This window comes from Pseudopodoces humilis, chromosome 3 (assembly GCF_049639895.1).
Source record: "Pseudopodoces humilis isolate 2021_Gansu_Grassland_sample_001 chromosome 3, ASM4963989v1, whole genome shotgun sequence".
NCBI classification, from domain to species: domain Eukaryota; kingdom Metazoa; phylum Chordata; class Aves; order Passeriformes; family Paridae; genus Pseudopodoces; species Pseudopodoces humilis.
Window position 1 is genome coordinate 113,916,102 of NC_142202.1, and position 27,041 is coordinate 113,943,142.

General features: G+C 58.2%; 1 protein-coding gene across 1 annotated transcript in view; it reads left to right on the forward strand.

The window, feature by feature from the left end:
* Positions 1-27,041, forward strand: part of PTK2B (protein tyrosine kinase 2 beta) — a 68,810-nt gene that overhangs the window by 7,791 nt on the left and 33,978 nt on the right. Inside the window, exons 3-6 of the mRNA XM_088052639.1 lie at positions 5,745-5,872; positions 23,422-23,684; positions 25,386-25,564; positions 25,666-25,753. Coding sequence (XP_087908765.1) covers positions 5,745-5,872; positions 23,422-23,684; positions 25,386-25,564; positions 25,666-25,753 — 658 coding nt within the window. The remainder of the gene's footprint in view (positions 1-5,744; positions 5,873-23,421; positions 23,685-25,385; positions 25,565-25,665; positions 25,754-27,041) is intronic.

The following is a 27,041-nucleotide window of genomic DNA, read 5'->3' on the forward strand; positions in this document are numbered from 1 at the left end:
CCTTCCCTACATCCCGTTCCTTCCCTGAATCCCTTCCCTGAATCCCTTCCCGAAATCCCTTCCCTTCCATAAATTCCTTTCCTAAATCCCATCCCGGAATCCCAGAATCCCTTCCCGAAACCCCGAAATCCGTTTCCTTCCCGGAATCCCTTCCCGGAATCCCGTTAGGGATGAAGGTTTGGAGCAGCCCAGGGAATCCGGCCATTCCCGGCGCTTCCGCGTCCCCGAGCGCCGCATCCCTGGAGCTTCTCCTGGGAAATTCCTGCCGGAGCCACCCCCAAATTCCCGGAATTGCCGGCAGCCGCTTCCCGGAGGAGATTCCCGCTGGGAATTCCCGTGGAGCGATGGATGCATCCTGCTCCGGCCGGGAGCTGCTCCAAAGGCAGCGGGAGCGTGGATTTGGGCTTGCCAAATCCCGGGAATGCGGCTGATGGAAAAGCGGGATGGGAGCGGCCAGGAAGGATCCTGGGGAGGGTCAGGGAATGCCAGAGGCTGGAAGGGCTTCGGGAAAATCCCAGCAGGAAAAATCCCGCTGTCGGAGGAGGGGGATGGGCAGGGCCTTCCCAGGAATGCGCCCAGGAATTCCAAGGGGAGATTCCCGGGTGGTTTGGGATGGGATCCGTGGATCTTCAATCCCTTCCCATTCCAACCCCGCCATCCCAGGGTGATCCCGCCTTTCCTTGGGAGCTCCCAGGGATTCTCTGGGAATTCCAGCCCAGCCGGGGATTCCTTCCCAAGATCCCAAAATCCCGAAATCCCGACCCTGGGGCAGTGGGAGCCGTTCCCTGTCCCAGAATTCCGGGCCCTTTTCCCAAATCCCTCTCCGGCTCTCCTGGATTGGATCCAGCCCCATCCCGACTCCTTGCCGGGAAGGAATTTCGGGATCCAGGGGCTTCACTGGGAATTCCCAACTCCAGGAGGGGTCTCCCTTCCCTTTTCCATCCCTGAATTCCATAAAAGTCCCTCGGGATGGATCCTGAGTGTCCTGGATCCCAGAATCCTGTATTGGTTTGGGATGGGATCCAGGGATTTTAAATCCCATCCCATTCCAATCCCAATCCTGGGGATTCAGGATTCCCAATTCCTTGGTCACCACCAGGGATCCAGGGATTCTCCGGGAATTCCTTCCCAAGCTCCCAGCCCCAGCTCCCCTTTCCCAGTGGGAATCCATTCCCTGGCTCCTGGCCCTGCGGCCCTTTCCCAAATCCCAGCCGAAATCCCAAATCCCGAAATTTCCCACGGGAATCCGGCGGCATTCCCAAACTCCCGGCCCCTTCCCGCTCACCTCCTCAGCTTCTCCGGGCCCTCCTTTTCCCGCCTCCGCCATTCCCGGAGATCGGATTCCACCTGGACGTTGGTCACCAGCTGCGTCCCGTGGAACAGGAGCTTGGCCAGGACCTGCCGGGAATTCCGCCTTGGAATGCGCCGGTCCCGGATCCTCCCCGTCCCCGGGATGGGCGGGAATCCAATCCCAAGGATCCAGCTGGAATCCCCGTCCCTGGGAGCTCCTCTCCCGGTTTTTGGCCCGTCGAGGAGGAAAATTTGGGATGAGGAGGGATCCGAGGGGAAATTCCCGTCGGATCCCAAATCCCGATCCTGGAGTTTCTCTCCTGGATTTTTGTCCCACCGAGGATCCAAACAAGGGATCGAGGATGGATCCAAGAGGAAATTCCCATCGGATCCCAAATCCCAGGAGGAAAACAGGGATTGGGGATGGATCCAAGAGGAAATTTCCATCACATCCCAAATCCCGATCCTGGGGAGTTTCTTTCCTGTTTTTTTGTCCCATCAAGGCGACACCGAACAGGAAAACGGGGATTGAGGAGGGATCCAAGAGGAAATTCCCGTCAGATCCCAAATCCCGATCCTGGAGTTTCTCTCCTGGATTTTTTTCCCACCGAGGATCCAAACAAGGGATCGAGGATGGATCCAAGAGGAAATTCCTGTTGGATCCCAAATCCCAGGAGGAAAACAGGGACTGGGGATGGATCCAAGAGGAAATTCCCGTCGGATCCCAAATCCCAGGAGGAAAACAGGGATTCGGGATGGATCCAAGAGGAAATTCCCGTCAGATCCCAAATTCCAGGAGGAAAACAGGGATTGAGGATGGATCCAAGAAGAAATTCCCGTCAGATCCCAAATCCCGATCCTGGAGTTTCTCTCCTGGATTTTTGTCCCACCGAGGATCCAAACAAGGGATCGAGGATGGATCCAAGAGGAAATTCCCATTGGATCCCAAATCCCAGGAGGAAAACAGGGACTGGGGATGGATCCAAGAGGAAATTCCCGTCGGATCCCAAATCCCAGGAGGAAAACAGGGATCGAGGATGGATCCAAGAGGAAATTCCCATCCCAAATCCCGATCCTGGGGAGTTTCTCCCCCGGATTTTTGTCCCACTGAGGATCCAAACAAGGGATAAAGCCGGATCCAAGAGGAAATTCCCACCGATCCCAAGGATCCAGCCTCGATCCCAGTCCTGGGGAATTCCTCTCTTCTTTTTTGTCCATAAAAGAGCAAAACGAGGGATAAGGAGGGATCCAAGAGGAGATTCCCATTTTTTCCTCACCTTCCCGGTCTCCTGGATCAGCTTCAGGCTCTTCCTCTCCTCTTCCTTCTCCTCCTCCTCCTCCTGCTCCACCTTCTCCCCAAGGGCTTCCCTGGCAGGAAAACAGGGAAAAGTGGGAATATTTCACACTTTTTTTTTTTAGGAAAACAGGGAAAAGTGGGAATATTTCCCACTTTTTTTTTTTAGGAAAACAGGGAAAAGTGGGAATATTTCCCACTTTTTTTTTTAAGAAAACAGGGAAAAGTGGGAATATTTCCCACGCCAACCTCTCCCCAATGCTCGGGAAGGGCCTGGATCCCATCCCAGCGCGGAACGCCGGGATCTCTCTCGGGGGGGAGGGGGGTTCCCGATTCCCCTCACTGTCCCGGTTCTCCTCACCGTCCCGGTTCTCCTCACCGTCCCAGTTCCCCTCACTGCCCTGGTTCCTCTCACTGTCCCGGTTCCTCTCACCATCCCGGTTCCCCCATTCCTCACCAGTTCCTCTCACGGTCCCGGTTCTCCTCACTGGCCTGGTTGCCCTCACCAGCCCGGTTCCTCTCACTGTCCCGGTTCACCTCTCTGGCCCAGTTCTCCTCACTGGCCCGGTTCCTCTCACTGGCCCGGTTCCTCTCACTGTCCCGGTTCTCCTCACTGTCCTGGTTCTCCTCACTGGCCGGGTTCTCCTCACCGGCCCGGTTCCCCCATTCCTCACCGGTTCCTCTCTCTGGCCCGGTTCTTCTCACCGGCCTGGTTCCCTCTTCCTCACCGGTTCCCCTCTCTGGCCCGGTTCTCATTGCCCTGGTTCCCCTCACCAGCCCAGTTCCTCTCCCGGGCCCGGTTCTCCTCACCGGCTCAGTTCTCCTCACTGGCCCAGTTCCTCTTACGGTCCCGGTTCCTCTCATGGGCCCGGTTCCCCTCACCATCCCGGTTCCCCTCACGGTCCCGGTTCCCCGGCCCGGTTCCTCTCACGGTCCCGGTTCCCCGGCCCGGTTCCTCTCACGGTCCCGGTTCCCCGGCCCGGTTCCTCTCACGGTCCCGGTTCCCCGGCCCGGTTCCCCGGCCCTCACCTGCGCCGGGCATCGAGGCGGTTCCGACGGGCGGCGATTCGCTGCTGCCGCTCCCAATCCGCCCCGGACTCGGGTTCGGGCCCGGGATCAGCCCCGGGTTTGGGCTCGGGATCAGCCCCGGGTTCGGGATCAGCCCCAGGTTCGGGATCAGCCCCAGGTTCGGGATGAGGTTCGGGATGAGGTTCGGGATCGGGATGAGGTTCGGGATGAGGATCGGGATGAGGTTCGGGCTCTGCCGGTTCCAGCTGCGGTCCCGGGGCCGCCCCGCTCTCCCCATCCTCCATGGGGACACCTGAGCGCAGGTGAGCGCCCGCTCCTGCGCATGTGCAGCTCTCGTTGCCACGGCAACGGGGGGATGCGCTGCGCTCACTGCGCATGCTCCGAGTCAAGAGCGTTCCTCGTTGCTAAGCAACGCTCGGGGGGGTGTTACCGGAGCGCTGCTGCGCATGCGCAGATACAAAAGCGTCGCTCGTTGCTAAGCAACACGACGTGAGTGTGGCCTGAGCGATGCTGCGCATGCGCGATGGCTCTTCCCGTTGCTTGGCAACGGGGGGAGCATCATGGACGCCTCCCCTCCCCCCCTTTTCCCTATTTTCCCAAATCCCGGCGCGTTTTCGTGGGAAGCACCGGGAAAAACGGCACCGGGAGAGCTCCTCCCGCTTTTTCCCGCTGGGATCCAGCCGAAAGGAGCTGGGGTCGGAATGTGGGGAGGCGCTGGGATGGGATTCCCAGGGATTTCTGTGGCTGCTCCGTCCCTGGAAGTGTCCCAAGGAAAAGTTGGAGCAGCCTGGGATAGTGGGAATTGTGTCACCGCTGATGGGGTGGGATGGGATGGGATGGGATTGGGATTGGGATTGAAGGTCTCTTCCCAAAATCAGTTCAGCATTCCAAGATAAAGAACACTCAGGATCCATCCCGAGGGGTTTTTATGGAATTCGGGGATGGGAAAGGGAAGGGAGACCCTTCCCGGAGTCCCGAGATTCCCAGTGAGGCTCCCGGATCCCGAAATTCCTTCTCCAGGAGGAGTCGGGATGGGGCTGGACCCAATCCTGGGGCTGGGAGAGCCGGGAATGTGCAGCCGGATCGGGAAAAGGGATCCCGGGAATGCTGGGAGCCGCTTCCCGAGGCTCCAGGGGCTCCGGGAGAGCTGGGATTTGGGAAAGGGCCGCAGGGCCAGGAGCCAGGGAATGGCTTCCCACTGGGAAAGGGGAGCTGGGGCTGGGAGCTTGGGCAGGAATTCCCAGAGAATCCCTGGGAGCGCCCCTGGACGGGGATCCCTCTCCCCATTCCCATTCCCGGGGATTTTCCAGCCTCCTCCGGCTCCGGGCCGATCCCTTGATCCCCACGGCCAGCTCCAGGATTCCTGGGAATTCCATGAATTCCATGAAAGGCCGGGAAAGGAGCTCTCAGCGTTCCCGGGCCTCTCCCGCCTCCGGGATGCGGGAACGGCGGCGTTGCCATGGGGTTGCCATGGAATTTGTATCCACGGTTTCCATGGAAATGTCAGGAGGCTGGGAATGGGATGGGATGGGGGGATGGGGGGGGGGAGCCCCCACATGGAAAAAATTCCAGGCCTTTCCCGGCCTCAGCTTCCCCCAAATCCCGCTCTTTTCCCTTCCTGGAGATCCGAGGGAATCTTTCCTTTCCCAGGGAATTCCGCATCCCTGACGGGGCCGCTTTGGGATGGAGAAGGAGCGGGAACATCCCGGGCAGGGATAAATTCCTGCTGGATTTTTTTGGGATATCCCATTCCCTTGGGAAAAAAATCCAAAGGATTCCATCCAGGAATTCCCGAGACGGGGTGGGGGGGGGGAAAAACCCGGGATGATCCCATCCCTTTCCTCGTGGATGAGGAAAACCGGGAGAATCCCCCCGGGATCGTCCTGAGCGCCCTTTCCCTCATTCCCAAATCTTTTCCAGGATTTTCCTTGGGGGGGGGGGTGGGAAAAAAAATTCCCACTTCCCTAAAAACCCGTCGGGAAGGGGAACGATCCAAGTTAAACCATGGAATTCTCCGCGGGGTTCTGAGGGCCGGGAAGCCCCGAATTCCTTGGAATTCTGAGCTGGGGGTGGGGGGGGGTGGGTGTGTTTGGAATTCCGGCTGGAATTTTCTCTCCCGGTTTTCCTGAAGATGGCAGCAAGCGCCCGCAGAATTCCCGGCGGTGGGAACGGCTCCCTCCAAACCTCGGGAAGCGGCTCCAACTTCTCCCGCTCCCAAATCCCGGCCGGATCCCTCCTCCAACAATTCCCTTGGAAAAAGTGAGTTCGTTATCCCGGTTTTTGGGTGGTTTTTTTGGTTTTTTTTTTGGGAATCCGCAGTTCCAAGCGCGAAATCCCGGCCGTCAACGAATCCCGGCGGGGTTGGGATTCCCGGCTCTCCGTTTCCAATGGAAAAGCGGGAATTTGGGAAGCGCGCGGGGGTGGAGGGAGTGGGGGGGGGGAGCGGCGGTTTCCCGGGAGCCGTTCCCGGAGCGACGGGAATCGCCTCTGGAAAAGCTGGAAAAGGGAGCATGGGATGGCTCCGCCGCCTCCTCAGCCAGCTCTCCTGTGAGGATCCGCCGGGAATGGGGTTTGGGATTCGGGATTCGGGATTCCCGGGATTCCCGGGATTCGGGATGGGGATGGAAGCGCCGTTTTCCCCAGGATTCCCTCCCAAACTTGTGGGAATGAGGTTGGGAAAGGGCCGGGATGAGCGCGGCTCCTTCCCCTTCCCAACCGCCCCGAGATTCCCACCGGGAATTTTCTGGGATCCTCTCCCCCCCTACACACACCCCCCCCGGGAGATTCCCGGCCTTGCGGATCCCTCTGGATCCCTGCGGATCCCGGAGCGTGGGAACTGCGCATCTCCGCCTGTGGGGGAGGCGCTGCCGGAGCTCGGGAATTGCTGCCGGGGATGGGAATGGGGAATGGGGGGGGGCCCGGAATCCGGGGATCCGCTACGGGATCCACTCGGGGACCCCGGAATTTGCTCCGGGATCTGCTCCGGGACCCGGGGATCCGGCTATGGGACCCGCTATGGGATCCAGGGATCCACGCCGGTATCCACTCCGGGACTCGGGGATCCGCTCCGGGATCCGGGGATCCTCTCAGGGATCAGCTCGGGGGTCTGGGGATCTGCTCAAGGATCCACTCGGGGACCCAGGAATCCGCTCTGGGATCCGGGGATCTGGGGATCCACCGTGGGATCAGGGATGGGATCTGGGGATCCTCCCAGGGATCAGCTCGGGGGTCTGGGGATCTGCTCACAGATCCGCTCAGGGACCCAGGGATTGGCTCTGGGGTCTGCTCTGGGACTCGGGGATCCGCTCTGGGATCCGCTCTGGGATCTGGGGATCTGCTCTCAGGGATCATCCCAGGGGTCTGGGGATCTGCTCATGGATCCACTCGGGGACACAGGGATCCGCTCCAGGACCCAGGGATCCGCTCCGGGATCAGCTCCAGGACCCCGGGGTCAGCTCCAGGATCTGGGGATCAGCTATGGGATCCGTTGTGGGATCCGTTGTGGGATCCGTTGTGGGATCCACTCCGGGGTCTGGGGATCTGTTCACAGATCCACCCAGGGACCCAGGGATCCACCCAGGGACCCAGGGATCCGCTCTGGGATCTGCTCTGGGATCTGGGAATACTCTCAGGGATCAGCTCAGGGGCCTGGGGATCTGTTCAGGGATCCACTCCGGGACCCACAGAGCCACTTGTGGACTCAGGGATCCACTGTGGGATCTGGTGATCTGATCGGTAATCCAGAGATGGTATCAGGGATCCAGGGGTCCACCCAGGGATCCACCCAGGGACCCGGGGATCCCCTCGGGGATTGGTGCAGGGATCCGGGGATCTGCCCGAGGATCCAGGGATCCACTTGGGGAGCCACCCAAGGACCCAGGGATCGCCTCAGGGATCCAGGGAGCCTCCCGGGGATTTGCTCCGGGATCCAGGGATCTGCTCAGGTATCCAGGGAACCACCCTGGGATCTGCTCAGGGATCCGGGGATCAGCTCAGGGATCCTCTCTATGGGGTCGGCTCGGGGATCCAGGGACCCGCTCCAGGAACTGCCCCGGGATCTGGGGATACTCTCCAGGATCCTCTCCGGGATCCAGGGATCCGCTCAGGGATCCACTCAGGAACCCAGGGACCAGCTCATGGATCCAGGGATTCATGGATCCACTCAGGGATTCACTCAGGGATCGGCTCATGGATCCAGGGATCCGCTCAGGGACCGTCCTCCGGAGAGAGGGATCTGTCCCCAGGGATCCCGGGATTCCTCCGCTCCAGGGAAGGATTCGCCGTCCCAGAAAAGCCGAATCCAGGTGGATTATCCGGGATCCGGGATCCCGAGGAACGGGATAAGGGAATTCCCTGTGGGGTTTGTGGGGGGGGGGGGGTGTGGTGGTGTGTGGGATCTCTTTGGGATCTCTTTGGGATCTCTTTGGGATCTCTTTGGGATCTCTTTGGGATCCCTTCCCGGCTTTCAGGGTGTCCCAGCTGGAGCGGGGAAAGTTTGGGAGCAGAGGGCAAGGAGGAGGAGCTGAGGGAATGGGAATGATGGGAATGATGGGAATAATGATGGGAATAATGATGGGAATGATGGGAATAATGGGAATGGGAATAATGGGAATGGGGATGGGAATAATGATGGGAATAATGGGAATGATGGGAATAATGGGAATAATGGGAATAATGATGGGAATAATGATGGGAATAATGGGAATAATGGGAATAATGGTGGGAATAATGATGGGAATGATGGGAATAATGGGAATAATGATGGGAATAATGATGGGAATAATGGGAATAATGGGAATAATGGTAATAATGGGAATGATGGGAATGATGGGAATAATGATGGGAATAATGATGGGAATAATGGGAATGATGGGAATAATGGGAATAATGGGAATGATGGGAATTATGGGAATAATGATGGGAATAATGATGGGAATAATGATGGTAATAATGGGAATGGGGATGGGAATAATGGGAATGATGGGAATGATGGGAATTATGGGAATAATGATGGGAATAATGGGAATGGGAATAATGGGAATGGGAATAATGGGAATGGGGATGGGAATAATGGGAATGATGGGAATGATGGGAATAATGGGAATGATGGGAATAATGGGAATAATGATGGGAATAATGATGGGAATAATGGGAATGATGGGAATAATGGGAATAATGATGGGAATAATGATGGGAATAATGATGGTAATAATGGGAATGGGGACGGGAATAATGGGAATGATGGGAATAATTATGGGAATGATGGGAATGGGGATGGTAATAATGGGAATGATGGGAATGATGGGAATGATGGGAATAATGATGGGAATAATGGGAATGGGAATAATGGGAATGGGAATAATGGGAATGGGAATAATGGGAATGGGGATGGGAATAATGGGAATGATGGGAATGATGGGAATGATGGGAATGATGGGAATAATGATGGGAATAATGACGGGAATAATGGGAATAATGGGAATGGGAATAATGGGAATGGGGATGGGAATAATGGGAATGATGGGAATGATGGGAATGATGGGAATAATGGGAATAATGATGGGAATAATGATGGGAATGATGGGAAGAAGCCGGGTGCCCCTGGACACCATTCCCAGGTGGATCCCAGGATTGGGAAGGATCCTCTGGGCCAGGAACAGAGAATCCTGCCAGGGGCTGCGGCTCCATAGGAATTCCCACCTGGAATTTAGGGAATTCAGGGAATTTAGGGAAGAACCCATTCCCACTGGGAATTCCCAGCACATCCAGGGATCGCAGCCCTGGGACTGCTTTTCCTCCCGGCATTCCCAGCATTCCCAAAACCATTTTGGGATTGGGATCAGGATCGGGATCAGGATTTGGGATCGGGATTGGGATTTCTCCTCAGGGAAGGATCCTCGGGCCAGAATTCCCAGGATCCCGGGGATCCCAGGAGTGGGAAGGATCCCCTGGGCCAGGAATGAAGAATCCAGCCAGGGGCTGCAGGAATTCCCACCTGGAATTCAGGGAATTCGTGGAATTCGTGGAATTCGTGGAATTCAGGGAAACGCCCACCCCCCCCCCCTTCCCCCCCTTCCCCATTCCCACCGGGAATTCCCAGCCCGTGGAATTCCTGGCACATCCCGGGATCCTTGCTTTTCCTCCCGGCATTCCCAAGCTTCCCTAAATCACCTGGAATTTAGGAATTTAGGAATTCCCACCTGGAATTTAGGAATTCCCACCTGGAATTTTGGGAAGCCCCCCCCCGGCTTCCCCATTCCCACCGGGAATTCCCAGCCCTGGGATGAGGAGCATCCCCGCCCTCCACTCCTCTTCCCGCTTTTCCCGCCGGCATTCCCAAAACCTCTCCGGGATCGGGATGGGGGTGGGGGATTCCTCCTCGGGCCGGAATTCCCGGGATCCCGGGAAGGATTCCCTGGGATCCGCATTCCCGGCTCCTTCCCGAAGCCCCGCGCTGAGTGAGGGGATCCCGGAGTTCGGCTGGATCCCGCGGGATCCAGCCGGGATCCGATCCCAGCCTCGGGAAAAGCCCCGGGAATGGGAGCGGGAGCCGCTTCCCAAAATTCCGGGCAGGTGGGAAAAGCGGGATGAGCTCCCGGGCTGGGGGGAGGGGGATGGGGAAAGTTCGGGAATTCCGAGCGCCGGGAATCGCCCGGGATCTGCCGGAGTTTTCCCGGAGAAGGGAATTGGGAATGTTTGGGATCCCTTGGGGCATTCCAGGGATTCCGAGGCCGATCCGGATCACCGGGATCAGGATATCCAGGGAATATCGGGATCGGGAAAGCCCCGGGGGATGCGGGAATGTCCCAGGGACATCCCGGGAATGGAATCGGGAAGAATTTGGGAATCTGGGGGGTGCTCCAGGTGGGAATTCCCGGCAGCTGGAAGCCAATCCCGGCCTCCAGCTTTTCCAAGGGCCGAAATCCTTTTGGCTTTTTCCCGGAAATCCGGGAATTTTCCGTGTGGGATATCCGGCAGTTCCTCCACCCAGGAAGGCGGAAAAACCGGGATAACCGGCGGGGGGGGGGGGGGGTGGGGTGTGGAAATTCCCGAAAAAAAATTTTCCATGGAAAATCCCGCTGGTTCCGCCGAGTTTTCCCTCGGGATGGATCCCGGGAAGGATCCCGGAAAGGATCCCGGGAATGTTGGGATCACGGAGAGCCCGTTTGAGGAAGCGGTGGAAAAAAGGGAACGGGAAGAGGCCGAGGATCCCGACATTCCCCGGGAATCCTTGGAAAACTCCGGAGTCGGGCCCAAAAAAATCCCTCCGGGCAAAAATCCCGGGATTTCCCGACGGGAAAAGTGGGAAGCGCCAGGAAGGAGCCTTGGATGGGGCTCCGGAGGGAAGGAAGTGCCGGAAGAGCTACAGGGAAAACGGGAAAATGGGAAAACGGGAAAATGGGAAAACGGGATACAGGGAAAACGGGATACAGGGAAAACGGGATACAGGGAAAACGGGATACAGGGAAAATGGGATACAGGTGGTGATGGGATACAGGTGGTGATGGGAAAACGGGATGCAGGGAAAACAGGATACAGGTGGAAAATGGGATACAGGGAAAATGGGATACAGGTGGTGATGGGAAAATGGGAAAATGGGAAAACGGGATACAGGTGGAAAACGGGAAAATGGGATACAGGTGGAAAATGGGATGAAAGAGGAGATGGGGAGCAGGGAAAACGGGATACAGGGAAAAACGGGATACAGGGAAAAACGGGATACAGGGAAAACAGGATACAGGGAAAAACGGGATACAGGGAAAAACGGGATACAGGGAAAATGGGATACAGGGAAAAACGGGATACAGGGAAAAACGGGAAAATGGGAAAACGGGATACAGGGAAAACGGGATACAGGGAAAATGGGATACAGGGAAAATGGGATACAGGGAAAACGGGATACAGGTGGTGATGGGAAAATGGGAAAATGGGAAAACAGGATACAGGTGGGAAATGGGATACAGGGAAAACGGGAAGCCGAGGAGATGGGAAGCGGGGGTGAATGTGAGAGAAGAGAGACGGGATTCAGGGAAAATGGGATGAAAGAGGAGATGGGATGCAGGGAAAAACGGGATACGTGGGAAAATGGGAAGAACGGGAAAATGGGATACAGGGGGAGGTGGGAGACACGGGAAAATGGGACACAGGTGGAAAAAGGGGTGAAAGAGGAGATGGGGAGCAGGGAAAACGGGATACAGGGAAAAACGGGATACAGGGAAAAACGGGATACAGGGAAAAACGGGAAAATGGGAAAACGGGATACAGGGGAAACGGGATACAGGGAAAACGGGATACAGGGAAAACGGGATACAGGGAAAAACGGGATACAGGGAAAACGGGATACAGGGAAAATGGGAAAATGGGAAAACTGGAAAATGGGAATACGGGATACAGGGAAAATGGGATACAGGTGGTGATGGTAAAATGGGAAAATGGGAAAACAGGATACAGGTGGAAAATGGGATACAGGGAAAACGGGAAGCCGAGGAGATGGGAAGCGTGGGAGGATGGGAGAGAAGAGAGACGGGATTCAGGGAAAATGGGATGAAAGAGGAGATGGGATGCAGGGAAAAACGGGATACGTGGGAAAATGGGATACGTGGGAAAATGGGAAGAACGGGAAAATGGGATACAGGGGGAGGTGGGAGACACGGGAAAATGGGACACAGGTGGAAAAAGGGGTGAAAGAGGAGATGGGGAGCAGGGAAAACGGGATACAGGGAAAACGGGATACAGGGAAAACGGGATACAGGGAAAACCGGGATACAGGGAAAACGGGAAAATGGGAAAACGGGATACAGGGAAAACGGGATACAGGGAAAACGGGATACAGGGAAAACGGGATACAGGGAAAACGGGATACAGGGAAAATGGGAAAACTGGAAAATGGGAATACGGGATACAGGGAAAATGGGAAAATGGGTAAACTGGAAAATGGGAAAACGGGATACAGGGAAAATGGGATACAGGTGGTGATGGGAAAACGGGATGCAGGGAAAACAGGATACAGGTGGAAAATGGGATACAGGGAAAATGGGATACAGGGGAAAATGGGAAGAACAGGAAAATGGGATACAGGCGGAGCAGGGAAAATGGGATACAGGGGAGAAAGGATACAGGGAAAATGGGATACAGGGAAAATGGGATTCAGGAAAAACGGGAAGCTGAGGAGATGGGAAGCGTGGGAAAATGGGATAGAACAGAGATGGGTTATAGGGAAAATGGGATTCAGGGGAAATGGGATACAGGGAGAGATGAGGAGCAGGGAAAAATGGGATTCAGGGAAAATGGGAAGCTGGGAAAACGGGATACGTGGGAAAGCGGGGAGGAGATGGGATACAGGGAGAGGTGGGGAACGGGAAAATGGGATTCAGGGAAAACGGGAAGCCGGGAGAGATGGGAAGAACGAGAAAACGGGATACAGGAAAAAGGGGATACAGGAGAGACAGGATGCAGGGAAAAACGGGAAGCCGAGGAGATGGGAAGCGTGGGAAAACGGGATAGAGGAGAGATGGGCTGGAATTCCCGGAGAATCCCTGGGAGCATCCGAGGAAAGGCTGGCGCAGCCTGGGATGGCGGGGTGGGAACGGGATGGGATTGAGGATCCGAGGATCCCACCCCAAACCCTCCCGGGGTTCCCAGCGCCCCGGGGTGGTGGGATCCCTATGGACGATCCCTTGGGAATCTCCCGTTCCTGGTTTATCCAGCGGGAATTTGGCTCCCGTGAGTCACCGGAATGCCTGCGTGGATCGGGAATCGGGATCGGGAATCAGAGCTGGGAATGGCGGCTCGGGATCCGGGACCCGCTCCCGGGATCCGGTTTTCCCCGGATGGCGCCAGGATTCCCACTGGGTGCGGGAATGAGCGTCTGGAGGCCGGGATGAGCCCCAGGGTCATCCCCCATTCCCAAAATTCCCAAAATTCCTGTGGAATTCCCGCATTCCCATTCCCAGGGCCGAATCCCGGGTGACCTCTGGCTCCCCATTCCCGAATCCCCGCGGAATTCCCGCATCCGGCGCCCGGCAGCTTTGGGAGCCGGGATTTGGGGAGGAACGGGAATTCCAGCGGGAATTCCAGCGGCACCGGGAGCATCCGGGCTGGGTCCCGGTGCCGGTTCCAGGTGCTGGTCCCGGTGCTGGGGGCCAGTCCCGGTTCTGGTTCTGATACCAGTGCTGGGTCCTGGTTCTGGTCCTGATACCGGTGTTGGGTGCTGGGTCCCGGTTTGGGTCCCAGTATCGGTGTTGGGTGCTGGGTCCCGGTTCTGGTCCCGGTATCGGTGCTGGGTGCTGGGTCCTGGTTTGGGTCCCGGTATCGGTGTTGGGTGCTGGGTCCCAGTTCTGGTCCCGGTATCGGTGTTGGGTGCTGGGTCCCGGTTTGGGTCCCAGTATCGGTGTTGGGTGCTGGGTCCCGGTTTGGGTCCCGGTATCGGTGTTTGGTGCTGGGTCCCGGTTTGGGTCCCGGTATCGGTGCTGACTGCTGGGTGCCAGTTCTGGTCCCGGTATCGGTGCTGACTGCTGGGTGCCAGTTCTGGTCCCGGTATCGGTGCTGGGTGCTGGGTGCCAGTTCTGGTCCCGGTATCGGTGCTGGGTGCTGGGTGCCAGTTCTGGTCCCGGTATCAGTGTTGGGTGCTGGGTCCCAGTTCTGGTCCCGGTATCGGTGTTGGGTGCTGGGTGCCAGTTCTGGTCCCGGTATCGGTGCTGGCTGCTGGGTCCCAGTTCTGGTCCCGGTACCAGCACTGAGTGCTGGGTGCCAGTTCTGGTCCCGGTATCGGTGCTGGCTGCTGATTCTGGGCGCTGGGTGTTGGGCATTGGGTCCCGGTTCTGGGTCCCGGTTCTGGTCCCGATACCGATGCTGGGTGCTGTGTCCCTGTTCTGGTCCCGGTTCCAGTTCTGGGTCCCGGTTCCAGTTCTGGTTCCATTGTTGGCGTTGGATGTTGAGTCCCGGTTCCAGTTCTGGGTCACAGTTCTGATCCCAGTCCCAGTGCTGGGTCCCGGTTCCAGGTCTGGGTCCCGGTTTGAGTTCTGGGTGCTGGTTCTGGGTCCCGGTGCCAGTGCCACCGCCGGGTGCTGGGTCCCGGTGCTGGTCCCAGTCCCGGTGCCACTGTCAGGTGCCAGTTCTGGGTCCTGGTGCCGGTTCCGGTCCCGGTGGCTCTGCTGGATTCTGGGTGCTGGTTCTGGGTGCTGCTGCCACTGTTGGGTGCCAAATCCTGGTCCCGGTTCCGGTTCTGGGCGCTGCTGCCACTGTCGGGTGCCGGGTGCTGGGTCCTAGTGCCGGTCCCGGTTCCGCAGTCAGGTCCCAGTCCCGGTTCTGATTCCCGGTTCTGCAGTCAGGTCCCGGTCCCGGTGGCGGTTCCGCAGTCAGGTCCCGGTCCCGGTGCCGGTTCCGCGGTCGGGTCCCGGTGCCGGTTCGGCGGTCGGGTCCCGGTGGCGGTTCCGCAGTCAGGTCCCGGTGCCGGTGCCGGTTCCGCGGTCGGGTCCCGGTGCCGGTTCGGCGGTCGGGTCCCGGTGCCGGTTCCGCAGTCAGGTCCCGGTGGCGGTTCCGCGGTCGGGTCCCTGTGCCGGTCCCGATTCCGCAGTCAGGTCCCGGTCCCGGTGCCGGTTCCGCGGTCAGGTCCCGGTGCCGGTTCCGCAGTCAGGTCCCGGTGCCGGTTCCGCGGTCGGGTCCCGGTGGCGGTTCGGCGGTCGGGCCCCGGTGCCGGTTCCGGTGCCGCTGCCGGCCCCTCTGCGCACCCCTGCCAGTCACAGCAGGAAGCGCCGCCGGCGCGCGCTCGGCGCGGGGACAGCGGCGACACCTCGGGGCCACCTCGGGGCCACCTCGGGGCCACCCCAGGGGACACCGGGGCCACCCCGGGGCCACACCGGAACCATCCCGGGACCACCGGGACCACCCCGGGACCACCGGGACCACCTCAGGTGACACCGGGACCACCTCAGGTGACACCGGGACCAGCCCGGGCGACACCGGGACCACCCCGGGTGACACCGGGACCACCTCGGGTGACACCGGGACCAGCCCTCCGTAAGTGCCGCCGTCCTCCTCCCGCATTCCCGGGGATTTCCCGGTGCCGGGAGTTTCCCGCTGCCCCTCCTCCCTCACCTGGCGGCGGATTCCCGGGAAAAGCCAATCCCGGAGAATTCCCGAGGCGGGGAGGGGACCCGAGCGACGCCCGGGTCGCAGAGTTGTCGCCACCGAGGTGCCACCAAGGGCTGCCACCCCGGGAGGCGACACCGGGAGGGGACCCGCGGCTCTCCGGGAGCCACCGGGGCCACTTCCTGGTGCGGGAGGTGGCCCCGGGGCCCGCGGGGACCTTCCCGGTGCCACCGCCGCGAGGAGGCGACACTGGGGGGACAGCAGGGGACACCGAGGGGACACCGAGGGGACAGGAGGGGACACTGGGGGACACGAGGGGACTCGAGGGGACATTGGGGGACAGGAGGGGACACTGGGGGACACCGGGGAGGGGACGTTGGTAGCGCCGGTGGCAGCGCCGGGAGGAGGCGACACTGGGGGACAGGAGGGGACACTGGGGGACACTGGGGGGACACGAGGGGACTCGAGGGGACATTGGGGGACATCAGGGGACACTGTGGGGGCGGGGAGGGGACGTTGGTAGCGCCGGTGGCAGCGCCGGGAGGAGGCGACACTGGGGGGCACTGGGGGACATTGGGGGAGATTGGGGGACAGGAGGGGACAGGAGGGGACACGAGGGGACACTGGGGGTCATTGGGGGACACTTGGGGACATTGGGGGACACGAGGGGACACTTGGGGACAGGAGGGGACACTGGGGGACACCGGGGAGGGGACGTTGGTAGCGCCGGTGGCAGCGCCGGGAGGAGGCGACACTGGGGGACAGGAGGGGACACTTGGGGACATTGGGGGACACTGAGGGACACTGGGGGACTCGAGGGGACATTGGAGGGGCGGGGACGGGACGTTGGTGGCGCCGGTGGCAGCGCCGCGAGGAGGCGACACTTGGGGGACAGGAGGGGACACTGGGGGGACACGAGGGGACTCGAGGGGACATTGGGGGACACTGGGGGACACTGGGGGACATCAGGGGACACTTGGGACTTTGGGGCACATCAGGGGACACTGTGGGGGCGGGGAGGGGACGTTGGTAGCGCCGGTGGCAGCGCCGCGAGGAGGCGACACTGGGGGACAGGAGGGGACACTTGGGGACATTGGGGGACAGGAGGGGACACTTGGGGACTTTGGGGGACATCGTGCGACACTGTGGGGGCGGGGAGGGGACGTTGGTGGCAGCGCCGCGCTCGGTTTCGTTTCCTCCGCGGTTGCGTCACGGGGGGCCCCGGGAAGTGTCCCCAAGTGTCCCCAAGGCGGGGGGAGGTGACACTTTTGGGGGAGGGGTCAGGGTGGCACCGGGGACGCTTTTCCAGGTTTTTTATGGAAGTGGGAGGAGCGCGGTGGGAATTTGGGGACAACGGGGGGGGGGAGGGTGTCCCCTGGTGTCCCTCGTGAGGGGACATTGGTGTCCCCTGGGTGTCCCCTGGTGTCCCCTGATGTCCCCTGGGTGTCCCCTGATGTCCCTCGTGAGGGGACATTAGTGTCCCTTGACGTCCCCTGATGTCCCCTGGGTGTCCCCTGGGTGTCCCCTGGGTGTCCCCTGGTGTCCTTTGGTGTCCCCTGGTGTCCCCTGGGTGTCCCCTGGGTGTCCCCGGGGTGTCCCCGGGGTGTCCCCTGATGTCCCCTGGGTGTCCCCGGGGTGTCCCCTGGTGTCCCCTGGTGTCCCCTGATGTCCCCTGGGTGTCCCCTGATGTCCCCTGGGTGTCCCCTGGTGTCCCCTGATGTCCCCTGATGTCCCCTGGGTGTCCCCGGGGTGTCCCCGGGGTGTCCCCTGATGTCCCCTGGGTGTCCCCTGGTGTCCCCTGATGTCCCCTGATGTCCCCTGGGTGTCCCCTGGTGTCCCCTGATGTCCCCGGGTGTCCCCTGATGTCCCCTGGGTGTCCCCTGGGTGTCCCCGGGGTGTCCCCTGATGTCCCCTGGGTGTCCCCTGGGTGTCCCCTGATGTCCCCTGGGTGTCCCCTGATGTCCCCTGATGTCCCCTGGGTGTCCCCTGATGTCCCCTGGGTGTCCCCTGATGTCCCCTGATGTCCCCTGGGTGTCCCCGGGGTGTCCCCTGGTGTCCCCAGCTCCGAGGCACTGCCGGGAATTTTCCCTGGGATAATTTTCCCTGGGATTCCTCCCGTTCCCGTCCCCGCTCTCCCCTCGCTCCCCTCACGGGAACGGGGGCGGAAAAATCCGGGAATGAGAAGGAAAAAGGGGAAAAAACCCGGGAATATTCCGGGCCCCGGCGGGATTTGGGGTCGTTTTGGGATTTTTTTGGGGACGGGGGCGGAGGAGGTGACCCGGCTGTCACCCGAGTGTCACCCGAGTGTCACCCGAGTGTCACCCGAGTGTCACCGGGGGTTGTGCAAAGGCTGCGGCTTCCGGCGGGGCCCGGCCCCGAGAGGCCCCAAAAATCCCCCAAAACCCCAAACGCCCCCCCAAAAAACAAAAAAAAAAACCCCAAAACCCCCAAAAATCCCCCAAAAAACCCGCCCAAAAACCCCGAAATCCCCCCCAAAAAACCCAAAATCCCCCAAAAAAACCCCAAAAATCCCCAAAAAACCCCAAAAAACCCAGAAACACCCAAAAATCCCCCAAAACCCCAAAAATCCCCCCCAAAACCCCAAAAAACCAAACGCCCGCCCAAAAAACAAAAAAAAATCCAAAAATCCCCAAAAACCAAAAAAATCCCCAAAAAAACCCCCCAAAAAACCCAAAATCCCCCAAAAAAACCCCAAAAATCCCCAAAAATCCCCCAAACCCCCAAAAACTCCAAAATGCCCCCAAAAATCCCCCAAAATCCCCCAAATCCCCCCAAACCCCCAAAAAAAAAACCCCAAAAATCCCTAAAAAAACCCCAAAAATCCCTAAAAATCCCCAAAAAATCCCCAAAAATCCCAAAATACCCCCAAAAAACCCCAAAAAAACCCAAAAAAACCCACCAAAAACCCCAAAACCCCAAAAATACCCAAAAAAACCCCAAATAAACCCAAAATGCCCCAAAAACCCCCAAAAATCCCCCCAAACCCCTCCAAAAACCCAAAAAAAACTCAAAAAAACCCCAAAAATCCCTAAAAATCCCCCCAAAAATCCCCCAAAATCCCCAAAATCCCCAAAACCACCAAAAAACCCCAAAAATCCTCAAAATCCCCAAACCCCCCAAAAAACCCCAAGAATCCCCAAAATCCCCAAAAATCCCCAAAAAAAACCCCCCAAAAAAACCCCAAAAATCCCCCCAAAAACCCCAAAAATCCCCCAAAAACCCAAAAAACCCCCAAAATCCCCAAAAATACCCCAAAAATCCCCCAACCCTCCCCAAAAAAACCCCAAAAACCCCCAAAAAAACCCCAAAAAAAACCCCAAAATCCCCCCAAAAAAACCCAAAAAACAAAAAACCCCCCAAAACCCCCAAAATCCCCCAAAATCCCCAATAATAAAAGAAAATCCCCAAAAAAATCCAAAACCCCAAAAAACCCAAAAATCCCCAAAAGTTCCCAAAAAAAAACCCCAAAAACCCAAAAAATCCCCAAAAACCAAAAAAATCCCCCAAAAAACCCAAAAATCCCCAAAAAAACCAAAAAAATCCCAAAAATCTCCAAAAATCCCCAAAAAAAACCCCCAAAAAACCCAACCCCCCCCCAAAAAAAAACCCCAAAAAACCCCAAAAAAATCCCCAAAAACCTCAAAAATCCCCCCAGAAAACCCAAAAATCCCCCAAAAATCCCCAAAGTGGAAAAAAAAAATCCCTGAAAAAAGCGGGAAATGGAAAGATCCCGAAATGGGGTGGGGGGAGGGGAAGATTCCCGGCCCCATCCCGCTCCAGTCCCGGCAATTCCCGCGATCCCAGGGTGATCCGGCCTTTCCTCGGGAATTCATCCCAGGGATTCTCTGGGAATTCCTTCCCAAGCTCCCAGCCCCAGCTCCCCTTTCCCAGTGGGAAGCCATTCCCTGGCTCCTGGCCCTGCGGCCCTTTCCCAAATCCCAGCTCTCCCGGAGCCCCTGGAGCCTCGGGAAGCGGCTCCCAGCATTCCCGGGATCCTTCCCTGATCCGGCTGCACATTCCCGGCTCTCCCAGCCCCGGGATTGGATCCAGCCCCATCCCGACTCCTCCTGGAGAAGGAATTTTGGGAATTCCCTGGGAATCTCAGGACTCCAGGAAGGGTCTCCCTTCCCTTTCCCATCCCTGAATTCCATAAAAATCCCTCGGGATGGATCCTGAGTGTCCTCGATCCCAGAATCCCAGAATGGTTTGGGATGGGATCCAGGGATCTTCAATCCCATCCCATCCCAATCCCAATCCCAATCCCAATCCCAATCCCAATCCCAATCCCAATCCTAGGTGACTCCAGCCATTCCTTGGGGATTCATCCCAGGGATTCTCTGGGAATTCCTTCCCAAGCTCCCAGCCCCAGCTCCCCTTTCCCAGTGGGAAGCCATTCCCTGGCTCCTGGCCCTGCGGCCCTTTCCCAAATCCCAGCTCTCCCGGAGCCCCTGGAGCCTCGGGAAGCGGCTCCCAGCATTCCCGGGATCCCTTTTCCGGGCTCTCCCGGGAGGTTTAATCGTTAACCCGGGATCCAGGAGCGGCCGGATGCGGAATTCCACATTCCGGAGGCTCCCGGGGGCTCCCGGAAAAGCCAGGCCGGGAAAGGGGAAATCCTCGGGAAATCCGGGAAATCCTCGGGAATCCGGGAAATCCGGGAAATCTGGGAAATCCGGGATCCCTCGGGATCCTCCCGGGGTCTCATCCCAGGGGTTTTTCCCTGGGGAATGGGGGCCGGGAGCCGGAATTGAGGAATTCTGGGGGGGATTTGGGATTTTCCGGGAGTTTTGGGTTTGATCCCGGGAAAAACCAGGGAGGAAATGGGAGGGAATGGGGGTGGGGGAGGGGCGGTGGCGCCAGGGGGGTGACAATGACACGGGGGTGTCACTGGAGGGGTGACAATGACACGGGGGTGTCACTGGAGAGGTGACAATGACACGGGGGTGTCACCATGGGGGTGACAATGACACGGGGGTGTCACTGGAGGGGTGACAATGACATGGGGGTGTCACTGGAGAGGTGACAATGACACAGGGGTGTCACTGGAGAGGTGACAATGACACGGGGGTGTCACTGGAGAGGTGACAATGACACAGGGGTGTCACTGGAGGGGTGACAATGACACGGGGGTGTCACTAGAGGTGACAATGACACAGGGGTGTCACTGGAGAGGTGACAATGACACGGGGGTGTCACTGGAGAGGTGACAATGACACAGGGGTGTCACTGGAGAGGTGACAATGACACGGGGGTGTCACTGGAGAGGTGACAATGACACAGGGGTGTCACTGGAGGGGTGACAATGACACGGGGGTGTCACTAGAGGTGACAATGACACAGGGGTGTCACTGGAGAGGTGACAATGACACAGGGGTGTCACTGGAGAGGTGACAATGACACGGGGGTGTCACTGGAGGGGTGACAATGACACGGGGGTGTCACCATGGAGGTGACAATGACACGGGGGTGTCACTGGAGGGGTGACAATGACACAGGGGTGTCACTGGAGGGGTGACAATGACACGGGGGTGTCACCATGGAGGTGACAATGACACGGGGGTGTCACTGGAGGGGTGACAATGACACGGGGGTGTCACTGGAGAGGTGACAATGACACGGGGGTGTCACCATGGAGGTGACAATGACACAGGGGTGTCACTGGAGAGGTGACAATGACACGGGGGTGTCACTGGAGAGGTGACAATGACACAGGGGTGTCACTGGAGGGGTGACAATGACACGGGGGTGTCACTGGAGAGTTGACAATGACACAGGGGTGTCACCATGGTGGTGACAATGACACGGGGGTGTCACTGGAGAGGTGACAATGACACGGGGGTGTCACCATGGGGGTGACAATGACACAGGGGTGTCACTGGAGAGGTGACAATGACACAGGGGTGTCACCATGGAGGTGACAATGACACGGGGGTGTCACTGGAGAGGTGACAATGACACGGGGGTGTCACCATGGGGGTGACAATGACACGGGGGTGTCACTGGAGAGGTGACAATGACACGGGGGTGTCACCATGGAGGTGACAATGAGACGGGGGTGTCACTGGAGAGGTGACAATGACACAGGGGTGTCACTGGGGGGGTGACAATGACACGGGGGTGTCACTGGAGGGGTGACAATGACACGGGGGTGTCACCATGGAGGTGACAATGACACGGGGGTGTCACCATGGAGGTGACAATGACACAGGGGTGTCACTGGAGAGGTGACAATGACACGGGGGTGTCACCATGGAGGTGACAATGACACGGGGGTGTCACTGGAGAGGTGACAATGACACGGGGGTGTCACTGGCGAGGTGACAATGACACGGGGGTGTCACTGGAGGGGTGACAATGACACGGGGGTGTCACTGGAGAGTTGACAATGACACAGGGGTGTCACCATGGTGGTGACAATGACACGGGGGTGTCACTGGAGAGGTGACAATGACACAGGGGTGTCACCATGGAGGTGACAATGACACGGGGGTGTCACTGGAGAGGTGACAATGACACGGGGGTGTCACCATGGGGGTGACAATGACACGGGGGTGTCACTGGAGAGGTGACAATGACACGGGGGTGTCACCATGGAGGTGACAATGAGACGGGGGTGTCACTGGAGAGGTGACAATGACACAGGGGTGTCACTGGAGAGGTGACAATGACACAGGGGTGTCACTGGAGAGGTGACAATGACACGGGGGTGTCACTGGAGAGGTGACAATGACACAGGGGTGTCACTGGGGGGGTGACAATGACACGGGGGTGTCACTGGAGGGGTGACAATGACACGGGGGTGTCACCATGGAGGTGACAATGACACGGGGGTGTCACCATGGAGGTGACAATGACACAGGGGTGTCACTGGAGAGGTGACAATGACACGGGGGTGTCACCATGGAGGTGACAATGACATGGGGGTGTCACTGGAGAGGTGACAATGACACGGGGGTGTCACTGGCGAGGTGACAATGACACGGGGGTGTCACTGGAGGGGTGACAATGACACAGGGGTGTCACTGGAGAGGTGACAATGACACGGGGGTGTCACCATGGAGGTGACAATGACATGGGGGTGTCACTGGAGAGGTGACAATGACACGGGGGTGTCACCATGGAGGTGACAATGACACAGGGGTGTCACTGGAGGGGTGACAATGACACGGGGGTGTCACTGGAGAGGTGACAGTGACACGGGGGTGTCACTGGAGGGGTGACAATGACACAGGGGTGTCACCATGGAGGTGACAATGACACGGGGGTGTCACTGGAGAGGTGACAATGACACGGGGGTGTCACTGGGGGTGACAATGACATGGGGGTGTCACTGGAGAGGTGACAATGACACGGGGGTGTCACTGGAGAGGTGACAATGAGACGGGGGTGTCACCATGGAGGTGACAATGACACGGGGGTGTCACTGGAGGGGTGACAATGACACAGGGGTGTCACTGGAGGTGACAATGACACGGGGGTGTCTCTTTCCTGTTTCCCCCCTCCCATTTCCCCTTTCCCAATTCCCATTCCCAATTCCCCAATTCCCATTCCCAATTCCCAATTCCCCATTCCCATTCCCATTCCCCATTCCCCATTCCCAATTCCCCATTCCCATTCCCCATTTCCCATTCCCCATTCCCAATTCCCCAATTCCCATTTTCCCGCCCCATCCCGATCCCGTCTCTCCGTCATTCCCGCAGGGAAGGGATGCTCCTCTCCTAACGCCCCGGCCCTCCCTCGGATCAGCGCCATTCCCGACCCCCGGAGCAGCTCTTCCCGCAGCCTTTCCGGGATTCCCGACGCCATGGGGACGCCGGATCGGGATCCCCCCCGGGATTCCCGCCGGGATTCCCAGCGGGATCAGGAGGAGACGCGGATCCTCAAGGTTTGCTTCTACAGCAACAGCTTCAACCTGGGCAAGAACTTCAAGCTGGTCAAGTGCACGGTGGCCACCGAGATCCGGGTACGCGGGATCGGGAATTGCGGGATCGGGAATTCCGGAGGGGTTGGGCTCGGATCCGGCTCCTTCCAGCCGCGCTTCCCGCCCGGCTGGAGAAGTTGGGAATGTTGGGATGAGTTTTGAGGTTCCCCTGTTCCGTGATTCCCGACCTCGGATGGGGGCGCGGAGCCGGGAGGAGGCTGGGAAGGGATTTTGGGGCCGTTCCCGCGTGGACATTGGTGGGATTGGTTCAGGAACGTGCCCCTCGCCCTTCCAGCCTGGAGCCCAGCCGGGAATGTGCAGCCGGATCAGGGAAGGATCCCGGGAATGCTGGGAGCCGCTTCCCGAGGCTCCAGGGGCTCCGGGAGAGCTGGGATTTGGGAAAGGGCCGCAGGGCCAGGAGCCAGGGAATGGCTTCCCACTGGGAAAGGGGAGCTGGGGCTGGGAGCTTGGGAAGGAATTCCCAGAGAATCCCCGGATCCCTTTCCCAGTGGCCATTTGGATGAAATTCCGACGGAATTCCAGCCTGGAATCCCACCCTGTCCACTTCTCCTGGCTCTTCTGCCTTGAGTCTGCACCAGGGGATGGTTTGGACAAAAATCCAACGGAATTCCAGCCCAGGAATTCCCAAACTTGAACTACTCTGGAAGCCAAACTGCCCCAGATTCTCCTCATTTCCCAGTCGATGTTTGGACAAAATTCCAAAGGAATTACAGCCAGGAATTCCAAAACTTTTAAACCCAAACTGCCCCAGATTCTCCTCATTTCCCAATCAGTATTTGGACAAAATTCCAATGGAATTCCAGCCAGGAATTCCCAAACTTGAACTACTCTGGGACCCAAACTTCCCCAGATTCTCCTCATTTCCCAATCAATGTTTGGACAAAATTCCAATGGAATTCCAACCTGGAATCCCGCCCTTCTCCTGGCTCTTCTACCTTGCACCAAGAGGATGGCTTTGGACAAAATTCCAATGGAATTCCAGCCTTGGAATTCCCAAACTTTTAAACCAGAGCCACCCCAGATTCTCCTCACGACAAGACTGGAGCGCCCCTGGCCGGCCAGGCCAGGATTGGATCTCCACAAATCCCACCCGAACCATTCCCCATTCCCCATTTCCCATCATTCCCCATTTCCCATCATTCCCCATTTCCCATCATTTCCCATTTCCCATCATTTCCCATCATTTCCCGTCATTCCCGTTTTTCCCAGGAGTTGATCCGCTCCATCCTGCAGAGCGGCCGGATCGGGCCGGGATTGGATCTCCACAAACCATTTCCCATCATTTCCCATCATTTCCCATTCCCCATTTCCCATCATTTCCCATTTCCCATTCCCCATTTCCCATCATTTCCCATCATTTCCCATCATTTCCCATCATTTCCCATCATTTCCCATTCCCCATTTCCCATCATTTCCCATTCCATTTCCCATCATTTCCCATTCCATTTCCCATCATTTCCCATCATTTCCCATTCCCCATTTCCCATCATTTCCCATCATTTCCCATCATTTCCCATTCCCCATTCCCCATCATTTCCCGTCATTCCCGTTTTCCCAGGAGTTGATCCGCTCCATCCTGCAGAGCTTCTGAATCAGGCTGGGATTGGATCTCCACGAATCCCACCCAAACCATTCCCCTTTCCCCATTATTTCCCATCATTTCCCATTTCCCATCATTTCCCATCATTTCCCATCATTTCCCGTCATTCCCGTTTTTCCCAGGAGGTGATCCGCTCCATCCTGCAGAGCGGCCGGATCGGGCCGGACATCCGGCTGGCCGCCTGTTACGGCCTGAGGCTGAAGCACGTCAAGTCGGACGAGATCCACTGGCTCCATCCCCACCTGACCGTGGGAGAAGTCCAGGAAAAATACGAGTGCCTCCACCTGGAAGCCGAGTGGAGGTGGGAACGCCACTCTGCCTCTCCCGGAATTCCCGGGAAAAGCGGGATGGGCTCCCGAGGGAGCGGCTCCCGGGTTTTTTTTTTTTTTTGGCCCCCTCCAGGTACGACCTCCAGATCCGGTACCTGCCGGAGGATTTCATGGAGCGCTTCCAGGAGGACAGGACCACGCTGCTCTACTTCTACCAGCAGGTAGACTCACAGGATTCCCGGGATTCCTGGGATTCCTGGGATTCCTGGGGTTTGTGGTTCTGGGGAGAGGATCCGGATCCTGGATCTCCCAGGATTCCCGGGATTCCTGGGGTTTGTGGTTCTGGGGAGAGGATCCGGATCCTGGATCTCCCAGGATTCCCGGGATTCCTGGGGTTTGTGGTTCTGGGGAGGCGGTAGGGAGTGGATCCGGATCCTGGATCTCCTGGGATTCACGGGTTTTGTGGCTCTGGGGAGCGGATCCAGATCCTGGAATTCCCAAGATTCCTGGGTTTTGTGGCTGTGGGGTGGTTCATGGAGAGCAGATCCAGATCCTGGATCGCCTGGGATTCCCAGGTTTTGTGGCCCTGGGGAGCAGATCCGGATCCTGGATTTCCCAGGATTCCTGGGTTTTGTGGCAGTGGAGAACGGATCCAGATCCTGGATATCTCGGGATTCCCAGGAGTGGATCCAGACCTGGATCTCTCGGGATTCCCGGGGTTTTTGGCCCGGGGTTGGTGGTGGGGAGTGGATCCAGATCCTGGATCTCCTGAGATTCCCGGGTTTTGTGGCCCTGGGGAGCGGATCCAGATCCTGAATCTCCCGAAATTCCCAGGAGCAGATCCCGATCCAGGATCTCTCAGGATTCCCAGGTTTTGTGGCCCTGTGGTGGTTCATGGAGAGCAGATCCGGCTCCTGGATCTCCTGAGATTCCCTGGAGCGGATCCAGATCCTGGATCTCTCAGGATTCCTGGGTTTTGTGGCTCTGGGGAGCGGATCCAGATCCCGGAATTCCCAAGATTCCCAGGTTTTGTGGCAGTGGAGAACAGATCCATATCCTGGATCTCCCGGGATGCCCAGGTTTTGTGGCAGTGGAGAATGGATCCGGATCCTGGATCTCCCGAGATTCCCAGGAGTAGATCTGGATCCTGTATCTCCTGGAATTCCCAGGTTTTGTGGCAGTGGGGAGCGGATCCGGATCCTGGATCTCCTGGGATTCCCAGGAGTGGATCCGGATCCTGGATCTCCTGGGATTCCTTGGTTTTGTGGCTCTGGGGAGCGGATCCAGATCCCAGAATTCCCAAGATTCCCAGGTTTTGTGGCAGTGGAGAACAGATCCATATCCTGGATCTCTTGGGATTCCCAGGAGTAGATCCAGATCCCAGATCTCCTGGAATTCCTGGGTTTTGTGGCCCTGGGGAATGGATCCGGATCCTGGAATTCCCAAGATTCCTGGGTTTTGTGGCTCTGGGGTGGTTCATGGAGAGCGGATCCGGATCCTGGATCTCCT